Source organism: Budorcas taxicolor, chromosome 5 (genome assembly GCF_023091745.1).
Source record: "Budorcas taxicolor isolate Tak-1 chromosome 5, Takin1.1, whole genome shotgun sequence".
Taxonomy (NCBI): Eukaryota; Metazoa; Chordata; class Mammalia; order Artiodactyla; family Bovidae; genus Budorcas; species Budorcas taxicolor.
Genome location: NC_068914.1, coordinates 159,979,595 through 159,999,060, shown reverse-complemented (window position 1 = coordinate 159,999,060; position 19,466 = coordinate 159,979,595). Strand labels below are relative to the sequence as shown.

The 19,466-nt window shown below is 59.3% G+C and overlaps 1 protein-coding gene across 2 annotated transcripts in view; it reads right to left on the bottom strand.

Annotated features, from left to right (window-relative positions):
• LOC128048431 (uncharacterized) overlaps positions 1 to 19,466 on the bottom strand; it is a 61,055-nt gene that overhangs the window by 13,542 nt on the left and 28,047 nt on the right. For both annotated transcript variants that reach the window (XR_008199394.1, XM_052640819.1), the window contains exon 2: positions 1,457 to 1,642. Coding sequence is in view for 1 of the 2 variants with exons in the window: in XM_052640819.1 (XP_052496779.1) it covers positions 1,457 to 1,642 (186 nt within the window). In the remaining variant the exon portion in view is untranslated. The remainder of the gene's footprint in view (positions 1 to 1,456; positions 1,643 to 19,466) is intronic.

Below are 19,466 nucleotides of genomic sequence, written 5' to 3'. Positions count from 1 at the left end.
AGCTAGAAGGGTGGCCAGGGGCCTCAGCCTGTCTCGGGGTCACGAGTGAACCCCAAGCTGAGGCCCCTTGGGGACGCAAGCCCCTATTTTGTGCGGGGACTGCGAAGACAGGAGAGTCAGTCAGACTCACCGCCTCTTCACGCTGTGTGACTCCAGGCACAGGACTGCCCTCTCTGGCCCAACTTCCTCCCCTGCGATATGGGACAGCCTGTCCCCCTTGTAGGGCTGTGACATCACGGGCAACAGGAGGAAAAGTCCCAAACCCCAGGCTGGCTCACAGTCAGGCTCTCCCTCTCAGCCCTGGAATCCCACAGGGGCCCGCGGCTCTCAGAGCCCCTGCCCCATGGAGGGGTCGCTCAGGGGGCAGGTCGTCTGTCCAGAGGCAGTTTTGTCCTCTGGAAGCTCCTGGCCCACGGAGGCCAGCAGAGCCTGCTGGCACCAGCACCAGGCCCAGCGGGGTGCCGGAAGGCCCACCCCGCCCCACCCCAGCCCCCGAGCATCCCTGGACACTGGTGCACTCCTGCGTCCACCCACAGGGGGCTGGGGCCACGGGGCTCCACCTCAGCTCTGTGCTTGCCACCCTGGACAGGCCCCTCCGGCTCCCCGGGCCTCCATCTCCTCGTCTGCAACAAACGGGCAGCAATGTGGGGCTCCCCTCCTAGGATTTCCCCAGAGACTAGAGACTGCAGAGAGTGCACACCCACCGCTGACCCTCCATGTGATTTCCAGGCCACAGACGGCCACTCTGGTGCCTGCAGCCTCTCGTCTGACAGCTGGCCGACCCACCAGGGCTGGGCCTGAGTGGACACAGCTGTGGGCAGGCCCCAGGGCGGGAGGCTCTGAGCCACCGGCAGGAACTCCCCTGTCGGCCAAACTGCGGGCTCAGACCCACGGCTTGCAGCACCCCCGGGGGCTCAGCCCTGCCTTGGGCACACGCGCCTGCAGCAGCCCACCCGGCCCCTCTCAGAGGCCATGTGTGGGAGAAACGTCCTTCCTGGAAAGGCCGAGTGCTAACAAACTGCGGGCAGAGGTGCTGCGGGCACCCTGGGTGGCACTGTGCTAGCACTCAAGCCCTCGGAGGGGCCTGAGACAGGGCAGGAGGGGTCAGAGGTCGGCAGGCGAGCCTGCGGGCCATGTTTTTCAGCACCGCCCCCCCCCCCAGGGGGGGGTCCCAGATGCACAGACCGGGGGTGCGTGCCCCACTCTGCCACCCCACTGTGGCCGAGACAGCTCCAGGAGGGCCTCGGGAGGCTGACGGCTCCCAGGGCAGGCAGTGTGGGCAGGGTGCCGGTGAGCGCAGGCTTCTAAGACACAGCATCTGGGGGCAGAGGTGCCAGCCCAGGGGAGAAGCCGAGGCTCCAGAGCCAATCAGGGCCACAGAGGACCTTCTGGGCTGTGAAGCCTGGCCTCTCGAGGCCTCCTTTCTGTATCTTCAGAAGCAGCCATTTGTACCTACCATCCAAAGCTGATGTCTGTCTGAGCACACGAATGTGGAGTTCCCGAGAGCCTGGCAGGCACACAGTGGGTCCGCACCGAAGGCCACCAGCGACAGCAGGCTCGTCACCGAGTTGGTCCGGCGGAGGAGGCCGGCCGCTCCCAGGCTCACACCTTGGGTGGGGTTCACCACAGCCGAGGATGGTACCTGGAACAGCAGAGTAAGAGCCCGGTTGTAGCGAGACAGCAAAACCGCCCTGCGTGTCCTAGAGGCTCCTCCCAGGCTGCAGACTCAGAACACCATGAACACGTTCAGGCGCCAGGATGGGCCCTGCTTGGAGCCACGGCCCCGCCACCTTGGCAGCGGGGGCACCCCATGTCAGAGCACCCCCTCCCGGCAAGCGGCCTCCGCTCCTTTTAAATGGGCAGGAAGCGCCGGGACGACGGTGCGGCCCCACTGGTGACCACCGGTGCCCCAGGGAACGTTTTCCTTCAAGGGAGAACACACAGGGAGAATCTCGGCGGGTCAGTTTCACTCTGGTGGTTAATTTCATAATTTAAAAGAATTTTTTCTTCAGTTACAATAGGAATAGATGCTCAAGAAACACGATTCTGGGAACAAAGGAGAAAGAGGCAGCAAACATTTTGCATCCTCCGTGAACCCAGCCCACGGCAAGCCTTGCCCACCCCTGAGGGCCCGCAGCCATTCTGGAGGCACGTGCGTATGGCCATAAGCCCTGTGTGTCCTCCTGACCAGCCACAGAGCCTGCCCCGCCATGACCTCGTCACAGCTGCTCAGCCCACACAGCCAAGCCCACCTTTGTAAGAGACGTGACGATGAGTACCTCTTCTCTTTATGCAGACACCTTTCCTTGCTCCCCCAGGGAGACCCCTAGAAGTGGGTTCCCAGCTCAGAGCCCAGGGGCACTCACATGTCTAAGGTAGCTACCCCAAATCTGGCCCCTCAGAACCTTCCAGAGCCCCACCCGATGTCGCAGGTGCAGGTCAAAACGATGGTGCATCAGGGGTAGGAACAGGCCCACCGCGGGGCAGGGACGGGCCCACGACCTCGCCGCAGGCCGCCGACAGAGCCAGGAGGCTGCTGGGCCCTGCCTGCCGGGCAGTGATCTCCCCAAGGCGCGCTTTTATTTTTTATTTCCTTTTTAAAATGTATTTTACTTCGTATTTATTTGGCTGAGCTGTGCAGCATGTGGGGATCTGGTTCCCTGACCAGGGATCCAACCTGCACCTCCTGCACGGGAGCACGGAGTCTTAAGCCCTGGACTACCAGGGAAGCCCCCCGAAGGCACACCTTTAAATTGCCTGAATGGAAGCTGACCCAGACCCTCCACAGCTGGACAAAGACGCCCCAGAAGGGTGCCGGGCGCCAACACCCGCGTTCACCATGACTCACAGAGGTGAACAGTCGTAACGACGGGCTGTGGCAAGGTCCCCCCGAAAAGCCGCAAGCCCAGGGCTGACCCGTCAGGAACCAGCCGCTGCGGAGAGAGGGGAGGCCAGAGGGTCCTGCGCCTTGTCGTCACCCCCTGGAGGGGACCCCTGGGAACTGTGACAGTGTGGGGCAGGAGCGGGTAGGAGATCTGTGAGTCAGAAGTATCTCCCCTGAACAGAATGTGCAGAGGGCCCCCCGCCCATGACACCCAACGGGCTGACGGATCCTGCCTCTCACGCCCAGCGATGGGTGAGGAATGGGCCCCACGGCACCCGCGGGCAGCCGGACTCGCTGGTCTTCCCGGCTGGGACCCCCAGAGGCTGCGCGGTCCTCCAGCAGCCTGGCGTCCCCTGCCGTCTGCACTCTCAGGCAGAGCCTCGGGCGTCACTGCACCGTTTGTGGCGAGGTGTGGCTCCACGGGTCCCGGACTCGTCCTAAAAGGGAATGTGTCTGGTGGAGGCGGAAAAAGAAATAAACTCTCTCCGCTTGTTTCTCCAGGAGCCTAGACTCCTGGCCGCCATGGTGAGCTGCTGGCTTGTGCCCGGTGCAGAGCCTGGGGAGTCGGCACTCAGCCTTCTCTTCCATTTTGGTCTCCGGATTCCATTTCATTCATTCATGAAACGCTCCCCAAGAGCCTGCTCTGTGCCAGGCTGGTGACTGTGCCCCGTCCTTCCCGAAGCGCCCAGTCTCCCAGGGCAAGACGTCTGTGGGCGGTGGGCATGTGCAGAGCAGGGAGGGCTTCCAGGCGGAGGCGATTCTCCACCGCAGTCTGGAGAGGTGGGCGATGGCGCCGTGGAAAGGGCAGAACAGGTTGCTGGGGGCCTCTCGAGTCCCACGGACGGGACACTGGACTGCAGCCAGGAGCTGGAGGCAAGCCTGCAGGATGGGCACCAGGGCAGAGGCCCGCACTGCGACGGCGCGCTCCTGGGCAGGCAAGACAATGGACGCCGTCTGGCAGCAGAGAGGAGGGTGTCTGGGAAGTGCTGGACGCCAGCGGAGCTGAAGGGCAGTCCAGGGGTGGTGGGAAGGGGAGTCGAGGACCGCGGGGACAGCCCCGAGGAATTTCAGGAGGGAGAGGAGATGGGTGTGACCCCGCAGAGGAAAGTCCCCACGGAAGCCGCCCAAGGTCAGGCCCAACATGGCGCCCCGTCCAGGCAGCCCGGCGTCCCTCGTCTAGGTATAGAGCAGTCCCAGATTCATGCCAGGAAACGCCCCTTCTTTCTCTTGCCCGACGCTGTGGTCCTGGCTGTCCCTCTCCCGTGCGCCTCCCCCACTCTGACCAGCCACCTTTCGGATGGGCCGCCTCCCAGGCCCTGAACGCAGCTGTGGGCAGAGGGTCGGCTCTGAGGCCTAGGACCGTGGCTGGTCTGGCTCGGGTGCAACGAGGGCTCAGCCTCCAGAACTCAGTTCTCTGGCTGGTGGCACATCAGGGTTCCGTGAGGTCGCCCCGATGACCGACGTCAGGGCCCGGCACACAAAGGGGCTTCAAGCATGGGTGCTGGGCGGTGTCCGGGGGGTCTCCGGGCTCAGGGCGGGGGCGCGGCTGAGATAGGAGGTGGCAGTGCGGCCAGGCAGGGAAGCCCGCTGCCCGCCATGGATCACTGCGCCAGGCTTTGTAATTATCTGGGCGCTTAGGCTCCTCTCTCTCTCCCTCCCACTTCCCTGGGGAAATTCCCTTCATTCCCTCCATCATCCCGGGCTCCCCGTGTGTCTAAATCAACCTTAGCCCGGGCAGCAGGCTGCTCCTCCAAGCTCATGCCCTCGGCCTACTTTACTGGTGAGGGCAGGCTGGGGTGCCAAGAGGCAGGGGCTACTGGGGTGCCATCTTTGCTCAAACTGAAGCTCCATTCCTGCCTTGGACAGAAAACTGAAGGCGCTACCCCCTACCCTTTAGGCTGCAGCGACCGCATCCCCGGGGCCTATGGGCTGCCGCTCCCGTCGCCACGATCTGTCAGCAAACCCAGGCAGCCTCGAGCAGGCGCTTCCACGGTCCCTCAGCCCAGACGACAGAGGAAACACCAACATGCTGGCATGGCTGCTGGGCCTTCTGGCAGCGGGTTCCGGGTGACCTTGAGGAAGGTCAGGCTGCCCCTACTCTCCATGGAGCCGCGCCGGGGAGGGTCAGCCCCTCCGTGGGTCTGTAACAGCCAGGGACGTGCAGCCTGCTCGTTCTTGGCGAGGGTGTAGGGTGGGTGCTGTTCTGACGCCACCTCCTGCGCGCATCCAGCCTTGACCCCGATTCTCACTGAATTTCCACACGACCCCGGCACACGGCTGTTGCGTGTGCCCAAGTCGCTCAGTCGTGTCCGACTCTGTGACCCTATCGGCCGTAGCCCGCCAGCCTCCTCTGTCCATGAAATTCTCCAGGCAAGAATACTTGGGTTGCCCTTCCCTTCACCAGGGCATCTTTCCGACCCAGGGATCGAACATGTGTCTCCTGCATTGGAGGCGGATTCTTTCCCACCGAGCCAGCAGGGAAGCCCGACCCCTAAGTAACTTAAATATGTATTCACTTTTTTAACACTATCCTTGAGAAGTAGAGAAGGGGGATAAAAAAAGAAGCAAATGTAGGAAAAAATATGGGGAACCTATTGAAAATCTGTCCATTTTACAGATGGGGACACAGAGGCCCAGGGGGCAAAGCAGTCTGCTCAGACCTCCCAGAAACCGCTCCCCCCTGCCCTCAAGGCTCTGCTCCCCGTCATGAGCTGAAAAGTGTCCCCTGTAGGTCAGTGAGCGGGACCAAGCAGGGGCCAGCCCCCGAGGTACCTGTGACGTGTCACAAGAAGCAAGTGGGCGCTGAGGGTCTCGTGGGAGGAGCCGAAGCACCCACTGGGCAGGGTGGGCAGAGATGCCCCCGAGACGCCACCCACAGTCTCCTGTGAGATGAGGAGCTGAGGAGGCCAGGGCCTCCACCAGGGCACCGGGCGGCGCCTGGGGCAGCAGCCTCGGAGCAGCCCTGGGCGAGCTCTTCACAGGCACCCAAGCATCGCCGCTCCCCGGGCCCCTCACCGGGCTCCCTGGAGGAAGAGCCAGCTGGCTCACTTTATAAAGCTGGATCGCACTTTCTGCCCACATTTCTGACCTCCGGAAACCTCTCGGGTAGTTCTCCAGAGCACTCTGGATTCCGTCGGGGGCACGGCGCATGCCTCTGCTCACTGCGTTCACAGCCAGGCCGCTGGGCACCCGGCACATGCCAGGAGGAGCCTAGCGGGCACCGCGGCACAGGCCCCTGGCCGCCCGCAGCCCAGCCGGGCCTCCCTGTCACGGGTCCGCGGGCTCCGGCTGGCTCTTGGCCTCTCAAATTTGATCTCCGGTCAAATTCCATGGCTCCTTCCTTTCCAAAAAAAAAATAAAAAATAAATAAAATCCCTCTTTGAAAACAAACAAAAATCCCAGAACAGACTCCAGAAACGCCGGCCTTGCGGCAGCTTCATCTTCTCATTCTCTCTCCTTCCTTTTTGGCAGCCCAAGGAACTGGAGGGACAGCGCAACCCCGTCATTTCACAGAGAGGCCAACTGAGGCCCAGAGCGGGAAGGGGCCCCTTCGAGGTCCCCCAGTGACTCCCTGGCACAGCCGGGGCGGGAACCCGGGGTACCCGACTCAGGTCCAGAGTCTGAGCCCCGGCAGCTGCTGGCCCCGTGGGAGAGGAGGTGGGGTCTGAGCCTGTTAGGACGAGAGCCGCCGCGGCCCTGGGCAGGGCTGGGCACTCACCCCATGGAGGGATGCCCGCCAGGACGGGCAGGCCCGGGCTGCCGGGCCTCCTGGCACAGGAGAGGCCAGCACTTGGTAAATGCGGGAAGAAGCCCCTGCCGGGGCAAGGGGGAGCCCCGAGGAAAGCAGGCTGGCTCTAATGGAAACCAGTCCGAGGGCCAAAGGCAGCAGGACCCCCGCCCCGCGGTTTCCATGGGGACGGAGCCGGGAGGTGGAGTCCTGGCAGGCTCGCCGCAGCAGATGTGGCCTGTGCAGGGCTGGCGCGGGGCGGCGGGAGGGGCGGCGCCGGGCGGCAGGGCCCTGGGACGTGGCAGGCCGGGGCCGGACTTGCGCACAAGCCCGGGGCCGTGGGTCTGCCACCTCCAGGAAGCCACCCAGATTCCCCCCACCCCGGGGCACTCGCACTGGCCACTCCAGCCTAAGTTTCTGCTCCCCTGGCTGCGCCCAGCCCCCTCCTGCACCATCTCAGCCCGGGCCTCGCGGAGGGTGCCCGTGTTTGCTGGGACACGGGAGACACAGGAGCTGGGAACAGACCCCTCAGTCGTGGCTCTAGCCCTCCAGCCAGTGAGCAGGCGCTCCACAAGGCCTGCCCCACCTGGTCCCTGGACAGTGCTGCCGGTCCCCTTCCTGAGCCCCAAGCTGGCCCCCCGACTGCTCTGCGAGGTGCCTTGGAGAATCAAGTGGGTGCTGAGCCGCCCCAGGACACAAGGAAGCCGCGGGGTCACTGGCAGAGCACTGGGGAGGCAGCCACTCGGATGGGGACTGAGCAGCAGGTGTCTGACGCCGGACGGAGCCCCCGTTCGCTTGCAGAGAGCTGGTTTCCATGAGCTCATCCCCCCACCCCTGCACTCGGTGCTCGCCAGCAGGAGCCCTACACCCTGGGACCCGGGGCAGGCTGTGGGGCATGCAGGCCCCAGCCGTGCCAGTGACACCCTGCTACTGACTGATCTGGGAATCCGAAGATCAGGTGGGCGCATCTTCACGGGAGAGACTCAGGGCCCCTCACACGTCCAGTGGTGCCTGCAACAAGCCCCACGGAGAGAAACCCCAGGCTCCCGGTCTACATCGCAGGCTCCCGGTCTACACCGCAGGCTCCCGGTGTGATGGAAGGGTCTGGGCTTGGCACAGAGCACAAAGGACCATCTTGAGAACACTGGAGCCTGCAAAATGGTCTTGCCTGTTTGGGGGTTTTACGGCATCTCCCAAAGGTTCGACTCGCGGTTGTTGAGTGTTAAAGCCTCGATCACCTCGGCCTACAGCCTCACTCCTTCCCTTCCTCCCACCCCTCGCTGACACGCCGTGCATCGTCCACGCCAGGCCAGAAAGCGCCACAGCGGCCTGGAGCCTCACCCAGCAGGGCGCTCGGGGGCGGTGCCGGTCCAACCAGCGGGCCTGAGACCTTAGAGAAACGGCAGCTCAGGTGGAGACAGCCCGGGGCTCCCAGGACCCAGGAGGGGAGAATGGAGGCGAAGCCTGCCTCTCCGTTGGGGCAGGCCGGAGGACAGGACCTCCTGGTGACCGGCGTCCGGGGAGAGCCCCCCGAGGCTGGCACCCATGAGAGGGACCCCGTGCCTGGCTGTCCCCAGCCGGCCAGGGGACACGCTGGGTCCTGCAGTCAGGGGCCCGGGTTTGAGGGCAGGCTCCGTCGCCTGCTAGCCCTGTGTCTCTGGGCATGTTCCTTGGCCTCGGTGAGCCTCGAGTTTTCTCAGAGAACCGTCAACACCCACCTTCCACGAGGGCAGGCAGGGGGACATCCTGTCTGTGTCCTATCCTGCCACCAGAACAGCATTAGCTCCTGCTGGCTCTGACTGGATGTTCAAACAAGATGAAATCGAACAGACTACATCTAAAAATAGACGTTTAAAAGAAGCGGATTAAAGTACCCGGCCCTAGGGAGCTCCCTGGCGGTCCAGTGGCCAGAACTCCACACCCCATGGCGGGGGACATGGGTTCAGTCCCTGGTTGGGGACTAAGATCCCGCAAGCTGGGCAGAGTGGCCAAAAATTTCCGAATTTTTTTTTAAAAGAGAATCAAGGACTTGACCTTGGGCCTGGCACTTAGTAGGTCCATGAAGGTCAGCTCCCCCCAACCCTAGAGAGCTCACTCTTATTTGCCAACTCAGACGTGCACTGGCCTCCCATGTTGGGGAGACAAGGCTGGACCCCAACCCTCAAGGCAGGTCTCTGCCACTCACCCTCCGCATGTACCTGACCTCCGTGGCACGGCCGAGGTGGTGGGCCATGGTGGCGTGCCAGGCTGCCAGGCTCGGGAGCCAATACCCAGAGGCTGCTTCGCTGGGCCTCCGCTGGGCACTGGTCACAGGGCAGGCAGGAATACCAGGACCGGAGCAGAGACCCTCAAGGCCCGTCCACCCATCAGGGCCGAGAGTCTCCCAAGGGCTGACGCGGGACGACTTACGAGTGCGTGTTCACGGTGACAAAGGTGCAGGCTGAGGGCACCCTGTCCATACCGCCGAGCACCCTCCTCAGCCGCTGGAGGCCTCTGGCGCCACGTTGGGGGCGCTGCTGGCCTGGACCCAGCACAGTGGGCCCAGGTGGGACCCCTCGTCCCTTCGAGTTCAAGGAAGCAGCACACCCGGGAGGCTCGGGCGGGCGGGAGCAGCGGGAACTGGCCGCCCGCTTCTGGGATCCCTCCACCCACAGCCGGAAGCGCGGGCACACCCACCGCAGGAATCCCCGGGCAGGGCCAGGGCCCAGGAAACTGGGCCAGAGGTTCCTGTGCGCGCTGCAGCAGCCGGACCCCTAGAGTCCCCCCCCGCTCCCAGCTCCCTTCAAGGCCCTGGAGAGTCAAAGGGACCAGAGGCGAGCTTCCTGCAGGGACTCCCCAAAACCTGCTCCTGTTCATGGCAGGTGACATGGCCTGCCTCCACAAGAAGACTGTGGGTAGGACTTACCCTTTGCCTCCGGGTGAGGAAACTGAGGCTGAGAGAGGCAGGTGGCTCCCCGAGCAGCCAGGCCCCATGCTTCTCTCGCGAGGCTGCAGCCTGGGTTGAAGCAGGCTGGCCGCCAGCTTCCAGGCAAGACCCCCACTTGCTGCCTCTGACCACTCCCCCAGGCCAACGCTGTCTCCCTCACTTCAGAGATGAGAGAACCGAGGCCTGGCTGCGAGAACCGTTCTTATCGAGGCCTTTTCTGCAGGCTGGGGGTTCACAGCATCTCATCAGATCCTGCCCCCATTCCCCGCTGTGTTCCTGGTGGGGAAACGGTTCGCCTGGGTTCCCAGATGTGTGCTCAGGGCCCGGAGCCCAGCACACAGGCGCGTGCACACACGGGAGCACACGCGCACACACGCAGACCTGCACGGAAAGCCGGCCCTGCCACCCGCTTCCCGTAGGAGGGCGCTGGCTGGAGGACGCGTGCCCCCCAGGCCACCCGGCCGCTCCCGCCCTCAGATGCCTTCCCAGGCTCGTCCTGGGCCTCCTCGCCGCCATTTCCTCTCCTAGGCTGGAGGCCCAATGCCCGTCCTCCGGGTCTGCAAATGGCCGGCGTCCGGAACGGCCTGCAGCTCCAAGGAGACTGTGGGTGCCTGACCCGGGCCCAGAGCGTGGCCAGCCCAGCCACGAGCTTTCCTTCACTCACCAGTGCCCGGCACCTGCGGCCTGTCCACCCAGCACCGGGAGAACAGCCCCCCCCATCGGGCAGTGAATGCCCAGCCAGGCATCTTCCAGGCTGGCCCAGAGCCCTGGACCCCCGTGTGTACGCACACACGTTACAGTGCCACCAAGGCACACACACACAGGCCAAGGGCTGACAAGAGCCACACTGGGCCACCGTGTAGACGCGCATGTCCACACCATCACAACGCAGGAGGCACTCAGGCCTGTGTTCACATCCACCCCAACGCTCATTATCTGGCTGAACCTCTGAGGCTCATCCCCTGCAGAAATGGCGCTGGTGACCCTGCCGTGCAGGCACTTCTGAGTCTCAGAAACAAACCAATGAGGAACAGAACGTATGGGGTGCTCTCTGTGGAAAGTGTTGAGGCAAGTGCTGTATCTGTATTACTGTGAGGCAGGGACACTTACTGCCCCCATTTTACAGATGAGGAAACTGAGGCCACAAAGAGGGGAAATAACTCGCCCTTGACCTTGATGAGCAGAGCCAGCAAATCAAAAGGACTCAACCTGAACCCTGGCCATGAGTTCCCGAGCTCATGGTCTCTGCCACCCTCCTCTTCCAGACGGGAAGAAGCCTGGCGTGGAGCACGCGGCGGAGCATCGTCACGGCGACCATGCCCACCACCACCATCCTGCTCTGACCCCATCCCTCTGAGGCTCTGACCCCGGTATCAGGATGTCTTGTTGTGCCTCATCTTTGAGAGCCCCAGACCAGTGCCACGTTCATGGCGGCTGATACTAAACCCAGTTCTGATGGCCTCTGCGAAGACGAACATGGGAAAAGGAGAAAGTGGTTAAAAACAAAACAAAAAAAAAACCACCAACCCAAAAGCGCAGCTGCTGCAGAAAGCAGCTCACAACCCACTCCGGTAAATTTCATCAACATCTCACTTTTCGTATTATTCCCCCACATCTCTGCCAACAGGTATGTTCCTTCAAACAAACAAGCCACAACAAAGCGCTTCTGCTGACGAATGGAACACGTCGGGAGCATTCGGGACGCGGCAGAGGGAGCACCCAGATCTCACCGAGCACGGCACGCACTCGGGCGAGCTGCTCTCGGCCACGAAGAGCCTCCGAGGCGGCAGCACTGGGATCTGGAATTCAGAGGCGCAGAACCAAACATTTAAAGATAAGGAGGAGCTGGGAAAAAAGAGCCCTCCGAACCGATTACATCATAATGCGAGCAAATTCACAAAATAAACAGTTATCACCATTTGCAAATTATCGTGGCTGTAAAACCGCTCTGCCCTCACGTGTGTTGATATGGACCAATAAATTCTGCACTTTATCTTGGCGAGATAATTTTTTTAAAGTTTATAGCTACTCTTTGTAGTTTACCTGTTGAATTTTTTTTTTTAGCTTGGATTTAGATGTATCTTTAGACATTTATCATCTGGTTTTATCATCTGGTTTTTCAGAAGCTTCTCAAAATAATTTTTATGAATGTCTACATAGAACAGCGAAAGGTTTCATTTTTTTCCTATAGAAATTATAAAGATATTTAAATCAAAAGTCCCAAACCCCATAATTTTTAATATAAATTACTGTTAGGCTGTTCATGATGCAAAAAAAGATAAGAATTGGTAATTAAAACATCTGAGGTCCTCTGACATAGGGTATTTGGAGTCTTAAAAAGGTGCAGATGAAGACCAAATTTTAAATTAAATTTTAATAAGATGATGGTTGTTCTGCTACCAAACGTTTCAGGGGATCAGAAGATCATTTAATAAGACTGCTTTGATGTACAAAGGCAACTTGTTTATTTTGACCTCAGTTCTTCGAAATTGTCGACTCCACAATTGAAATATGCTGTGTGTTCCAACAAGGACCCGGCAGTCATAATGACAGACCAGCCCATCTGTGCTGTGAGAATGTATAATTTCAGTCTATAGTGAATTTATATAGAAGCGATGATGTGAAAACTGCTATGTGTGGTACTTTCTTAAAAAAAAAAAAAAATACTGCTGAGAAGTACTGGGTGCCATGGAGAATGCTGATATTTTTGCCTGATTAAAACAACAACAACAAAAAGATTCTGTGGAAATTTACTGATTTGGGAGAGGTACAGTGTTATTACCCAAATTAAAAAATGAAGATGATAATTGATCACGTTACTATCCCAACTATACAAGGTGTAGGCTGGAAAACGTGTTATTCATATACATTAAAACCATTAGATGAACATAATCTCGGTGGAAAATACCAATTTAGAATGAAAATGCTCATTTATGAAAATTAATTGATTTTACGCTACTTGCGCTACCTTGTCCTAAAAGAAGATGAGTTAACGCTCAGGAAATTTGACTGTCATTCTAGGATTTAGAATTAAAGGCCTATTCATCTACACTTAATTACAAGAAAATTATAATTTTATCATATAAATTTTTTTTTAAATGAGGAGTGGGCAGCTATTAACAGTATAAATCCTTTTAAAACGATCAACCTTCCTCTCCAGTAACCCTCCAACCAACCTCTCTGTACTGTGGCCTCTTCTGCCTCTAGAATTTGTTACACTGTTTTTTTCCGATTACTTTCATTTTGTCACCAGTGTTTTATTTGGTGCTTGCTAAATATTTGGGTGGAATGATCTTCCAGCTTGCAGCAGCAGAATGTGGCTGTCACAATCAGGAAAATGTTTTAATTATCTCTGCTCTGTGTGCCTGTCTCTGCAGCCCCAAATCCTCCAGGAGCGACTGCTGTCGGATCTCAGAACAAAAGCAGCCGCAGACACTCCTCGCGTGTGCCGAGCTCCGTTTCAGGATTTGGTGGTGTCTGCTCCGGCCGGCTGCTCAGGCCTGCACAAACAGGACCCCCACGCCTCGGAACCAGGAAAACAAAAATGCCTTCACGTGGAAATTTTCCTCTCGGTTGCAATTTAGAACTTTCGGGGCCTGATTTTCCATTTTCCATAAATCAAGACCCTGGCTGCTGCCCCTCCAACGTGGGGAAACCAGGCTGCGTCTGCGGGCGCTTTTGTCAGCCTGCCAGAGGGTGGAGGCGAGCTCAGAGCTGAACTCGGCAAAGCCCACCTTCTAAATGGAAAGGTTCCGGGCCCGACGGAGAGACTCCGACAGCTACAGGGCCCAGCTCCCGGATGGCAGGGCCGGTGTGGTCCGGGAGCTCAGAGGCCTTCCAGAACTCACTCCCCACTCCGGTGGCCAGGGCTCAGACCCCGGACGGCCGGGATGTCTCGGTCACAGCTCTGCCAGTCGGGGACCAGGGCAGGATCGGAGCACAGGCAGGCCCTGGGACCACTCAGGGCCCCAGAGGGTCGAGCTGGTGGACGGGCACACTTGCGCCCCACGAGCCGTCCATGGGCAGGGTGGATTGGAGCCGGCATAGCAATGTTAGCTGGAACCCCTGGCTTAAACAAGTGCTTAAAACACAAAGCCCAAAACAACCTAGGAGATCTCCCACAGTAAGCTGAGAGCTGAAAACAGCTTCCTTTTCTTGCCCTCTCCAAAAATAAAATAAAATAAAAGGGAGAAAGAAACTGGATCGCTAAACTGTGGATATGGCAGCATTAAAGACGCCGGGCAAAATGAAAGGGCCTCTGTTTCTCAAGGCAGAATCCAGCTTCCCGTGTGCCTGCCTGGCCCTGCCTTCCGAGGAGTTGGCTGGGAAGACTGTGGATGTTTCTGGTGTTTTTTCCCTTTGCCACTTCTGGTGTGGCCGAAAATTAAAATAATAATCACAACAATAATGAGATCTCCCCCCTCCAAAAAAAATAAAAATAAAACCGGTACAACTGAGCATGAAAGAGAAGGCCGTGCCTATTAATACCTCCCGAAACATTCGTTCAAATTATAATTGAACATGCAGCTACTGTGAAATAACAAACATTCATTTTTATTGTGATTTCGAACGCCCTGTAGCTTTGGATCTTAAAAATAAATGGGTTTGGCTTCTGCCTCTTCCCTGCAGTTTTTGGAAGGGCTTACTTCACTGAAGATGGGGGGGGGGGGGGGATCTGAAATAGAATTTTGAATTTCGGGTAACCAATTAGAGAGAAGCAAACGTAACAGGCACAAGATGGCAGAGCCCCCGGCTGGTCTCCAGCGCGGAGAGGACTGAAGAGGAGGCAGACTTACCGGCGCAGGAGGACAGGGAGCTGCTCCACAGCAAGGCAGTGAAAACGGCGGCCGTCGCCCCGGCCAGGCCCCGCGGCCGGCAGAGCAGGGCCGGGCCCGGGTGCCAGCCCCCGGGCACCTCGTCTGCGGCCACCACCGTCCATCGGTCCCCTCGGTCCTGGCCGGCGTGGCCGGGGCCTCGGCCACGCCGGCATCCCGGAGGCAGGGCGGCCAGGAGCCGAGGGGCGCTGGGGAGGCCCCGCTGCCGGCCCAGGAGGACGAGGAAAATGCTACTTTTGTCTCCGGTTCTCCTCTGGCACTGGCTGCCGGGGAGGGGGCCAGAGGCGGCCGCTGCGGCTCGGCCCCGCCCACCGGGAGTTTCTGAAAGATGCTCGTGGGTGCTGGGAGGGTGGCAGACGTGGCAGAGGCGGGTGGGCCGGACCCCCAAACCCGCCGCCGGGCGGGAGGGGCCGGGGGCCGGCCCTGCGCGGGCGGGAGGGGCGGCCGCAGCGCCTGGCCACTGCGTAGCCGGCCCAGGAGGACGCGGGGGGCCGGGCTGGCCCGGGCGCCAGCCCTCCCCGTGGACAGGCGGCGCGGCCCCGGCGCCATGTTGCGGGAGGCCCGCCTGGCGGGCCGGCTCGGGGCGATAGAGGCCGCATTGTTCCCGGCCGGGGGGCAGGCGGCAGCCAGCACCCCGGCCAGGCTCCCCGGGGGCCGCCCAGAGCAAGCCCCCTCTAGCCAATGCCCCCGGAGCCGTGCCACCGCCCCGAAACCCAGCCCTAGGTCCCAGCAGCCACCAAGCCCCAGGCAGGCCACGCAGCCTCTCCCAGCCTCAGTTTCCCCATCGGTACCCGGGCTGGGGTCTCGGCTCCCGCCACTCGGGGCTGCCGTGATGACACAGTGAGGGACGCTCAGCCTGGCCACGATGAGGGCCCATCGCCACACCCCACCCAGACTGCCACAAACCCACGGGTCTCACCCGGGCAAATCCCGCACAGAGAGGAGCGGCCACCCAAGCCGGGTCTGTGGGCCTGAGGCTCTAACAGGGGCGCTTCCACCTGGAGATTGATTAGACCCTGCGGGCCTCTTCTGCAGGCACCAGGCCGTGACCACGTGGCCAGCCAGTCCGCCCGGGGTCTCTCCTCTGGACCTTTATGTGGCCCAGAACTGAGGCGATGACCACCAGGCTGTCCCCCTGCAGGGTGGGCCAGCAGGCTGTGAGTGTGGGCAGGGTCCCCGGGCCAGCAGAGCCAGCTCTGGGGGCAGAAGGGACGGCGTGCAGGGACTGAGGCCAGGCCACCGCGGCCGGAGTTTGCTCGGGGGCCCCCGGGGCATCTGCCCTGGCTTCCAGGCCTTCCCGCGGATGGAGCTCCCACTGCACCCCAGCTGCCTGGAGTGCATTTTGTTTCAACACCACTTTATGGTTGCACGAGATGGCCGTGCCCAGGGCACAGGCACAGGAGGGGGAGCGGGAGGGAAGCGGCGGGAGGAGCCCGCTAGTCCTCGGGCTCCGGGCTCACGCACACAGCCACGTGACCAGCTCACCAGCTGATGCCAGAGACAAAGCAGGTAGGATTCCAATGCCACGCGCCTGACCCAGAACACCGGGAATTCCACTCCAGAAACCGCGTGGCACGGCTGCCAACAGCCTGGGCCCAGGAGGAGAGGGTCTCCCATGCTCCATGGGGGAAGCCACGGAAAACTGCAGGCGGTCGGGGGCGGGGGGTGCCACCCCAACAAGGCAGAGGAGGCAGAACCTGGGTTAGGGCGCCCCTCCCCCACCTGGCACACACACCACCCCCAGAAGTGCCCAGCTGGCCACCCAGGAGATCAAGGCCTCCATCCCCAAGGCCTGCGGGTCCGCATGGGGCTCAAGACCCAAGAGAGCAGCCAGGCCCGAACCAGGCCCTTCCGGGAGGGAGCCCAGAGCCACAAGGTTTGGCGACATCGCGGCCATGCTGGGGTCAGAATTATCCACAAGCCTTTCTCCTCCCGGGAGCCTGGGGAGGGCCCCGCAGGTGACATGCACTCCCTCGGACATGCTCAGGACACACGTGTGGCCCTGCAGGCCAGCACCTTCGTGTCCGATGCCTGCTCACACCTGCGTGGAGCCCAGGGCTGTGATGTGCCGTGCAGCCCACCAGAGCACCTCTCACAGGTAAAACCTATGGAAGACTGGAGCCCCAGCTCCATCATTTCATTATAATTTAAAATGTAATTATAAAAGACTGATTTGAATGTAAATATCGCTGTTAAACACATGAAAGGCGAATCTAGATTTAAGAGCCCCAAATCAGCAGGTAATATTTCAGCTAAACTTCCTAACCATCTCAAATCCTAGAATTAAAGGAAGGGTGATTCACTGAAAAACCTGGCCTCAGCATCGGAAACCGAAGGCAGCAGAGACAACACGCTTGCCCCCACCCATCTTAAGGGGAAATTCCATTACTCCAAAAACAGAGAGAAACTTTGGGCTTTGCTCTGTAAGCCCCATGCACACATTTTCTAACCACAACTGCCAGGCTCATTTAGCGATAATAACCACCGCCTCTGCTGGCCCACATCTCTGCTCAGAAAACCTCTTAGCCACTGATTCACAACAGTGGGCCTGGCCAGCCGATTTACCCATCCACAGGATTTCTGAGCTGTCCCTAAAGGCAAGACTCCTGAATCCAGAGTCTTGAAACAACACAATTCCATCCAAAATTTCACAGGAAGACTTTGCAGCCTTTTACTTGCAAAACCCTTCTCTAAAAAAAAAAAAAAGGTAAACAAAATCTGTGTTTTAGAGTTGTCCTGCCTCATGGGAAGGGATTTCAGTCTTTTCCATTTTATCAACTCCAAGCATGGGCTCGGGGCCTGTTATAGGTGCCCCCTGCCCCCGCCCTCACCCCTGCCCCCGCCCTCACCCCTGCCCAAAGAGAGCTCTCTTCATTACATTTTTTTGGGGGGGTCGTTAATGCATAAAGTGAAACGACTCCACTTAAGAGGTTCCAGGATTTTTTTTTTTAAGATGCAACAGCAGGTTTGTTTTGTTGTTGTTGTTTTAAAAACCCTCATTTTTGAAGCCACCTAATATAATTTGCCAACAGCCTTTTGGGTAAAGAGGAAACCCTGCCGCTTACCCTGATGGGGGCCACTCCCTCTCCTGTCCTCCACCCACCAGACGGAGGACCCCTTAAGCCGGTAGGGGTCTGGGCCAATGGCCCACCACGGCCTTCCAACGCCCCCCACGCCCTACACCAGGAAAACTGGTGCCCCAGTGTTCCCGTCACAAGCCCCAGCCTGATCCATTCCTCCCGGGGTCCCTAATGTGAGCCTGGGATCCGGGCCTCACTTCCCAGACCGCCTTCCTAGCTGGACCTTGATCAGGAACCTGGGTCAGCAACGTGAGCCCCACTTGAGCCGCAAGGCAGGGAAACTGGGGGTGGCTCAGGAGCAGGCCTCTGAGCAAAAGTCTGTTCATTCTGTTAGTTCAGAGAACATCCATCCGGCAGGAACCCTGGGCCAGGCCTGTCCAGCCGAGGAGGGTGTTGAGGGGCCTATGTGTGGCTTCGCCAATAGGCCAGACTCTCTGATAAGCTGCCGGCAGATTCCAAGTTCATCGGACAACACGATTTGGGGAGGAGCAAGGGACGCTGGAGAATCACAAATACTGTCCAAGACTGGCTCTTGGTGGCTTTCCTTTCACCCCCACTCCCGTGAGGACCCTTCTTCCTCCAGTCCGCTTCCGTTCTGCGACCCACCCCCCAGCAGACAACGGCCAGCCACGCTTGGCCCCAGCGAGGCTGCATCCAGCCCACGGTCCAAAGCCTGGCTGCCTTTCCGCTATGTGCCAACAGGCCCCTGCAAGCGGCCTTTCAGAAGAAATCACAGAGGGGGAGAAAATGAATTTGTGAAAGTTTAAACGCCAGTCAGTAAAGAAAGCCAGACATTCCCACTGAAATTCCCCAAGAATCACAGGTCAAGGAACTCTTTTTTTTTTTTTTCTTTTTCTGTACATCTTGTCCCTGACTGAGTTCTCAGGGCCTGCAATGCCGAGCCACCGGGACACCAGTCGGCCCTGAAAATAAATATTTCATATAAAAGGTCCATTGTCTTTGCTCGGAGACAATTGTTGCTTTTTCTCTCTTCTCGGCTCCGTAACATCAGCAAGCAGGGCTGATGCCATCTGGGGTTCTTTCTTGTTCCGACAAGATGTTTTGAGAAAGGGCAATCTTGCTGGGTCTTCCCGGATGATCAGTTAAGAGAGAAAGCTCTCTTAAAGCAAGCATCTTAGTAAAGGCACGTTCGTATGGGGTCAAAGAACAATTAGCTTGTCAGAGTGATGAAGCCCCATCAAACTGCCAACCTGAATTGCAGACAAGGATGACGAGCGGCTGGCGTGGGCACCCTGGACGCCTGGGTCAGGACATCTGCCCTTGTCTCTCCCTGGTCAGCCCCCCCGGGGTCGGCTCCCTAGTGAGTGCCATCCTTGAGGAGATTCCACTCCTAAAAGGTGCCTAGGAAGGGGCACCTCCTCCATGAGCACGTGCCTAAGCCAAGTCTCCATGACGAGGAAGGCGCTGGCTCGGAAGCTCCTGGTCGTCTACCTTGAAATCACCAAGGTTCACCCTCACTACCACCTGGGCAGGGCAGGGAGGGGTGTGTCGTGAACACCCAGGTGTCCTTTCCAATGAAACCAAAACTAGCTTCCCTGTTTCTTAGAAGATCAAAAATATAACAACAGCTAACAATGAAAATGGCGATTACCATTTACAACGAAAACAATTCCAACGACAGCCATTTATGGAGTCCCTGTCACGTGCCCCAACTGGGGTTTGTGGAAATAACCGCGTCTGAACCTTCCCAAGGACCCTCCGAGGCCCGGGCTCTTATTCCTGTTCGAGAGCGTGGGCTGCAGTCCTGGGAGGGGACAGGACTTGTCCAGGGTCCCACGGCGAGCCAGGGGCAGGGGACCGGGTTGGAGTGGCCCGGCCGTGAGCTAGGACACCCTCACGTGGCAGGATTACTGCAGGGGCGGCTCTGTGCTCCCTAACAAGCAGAAACACCCTCCCAGCCTGAGAACAGCCTGGCCTGATGGTTTGAAGATGTTTCCTTGCCTGGTCTGTGGGGCTTCCTTCCTTCCCCGAGCGCTGTCCCTCACCGAGGGCA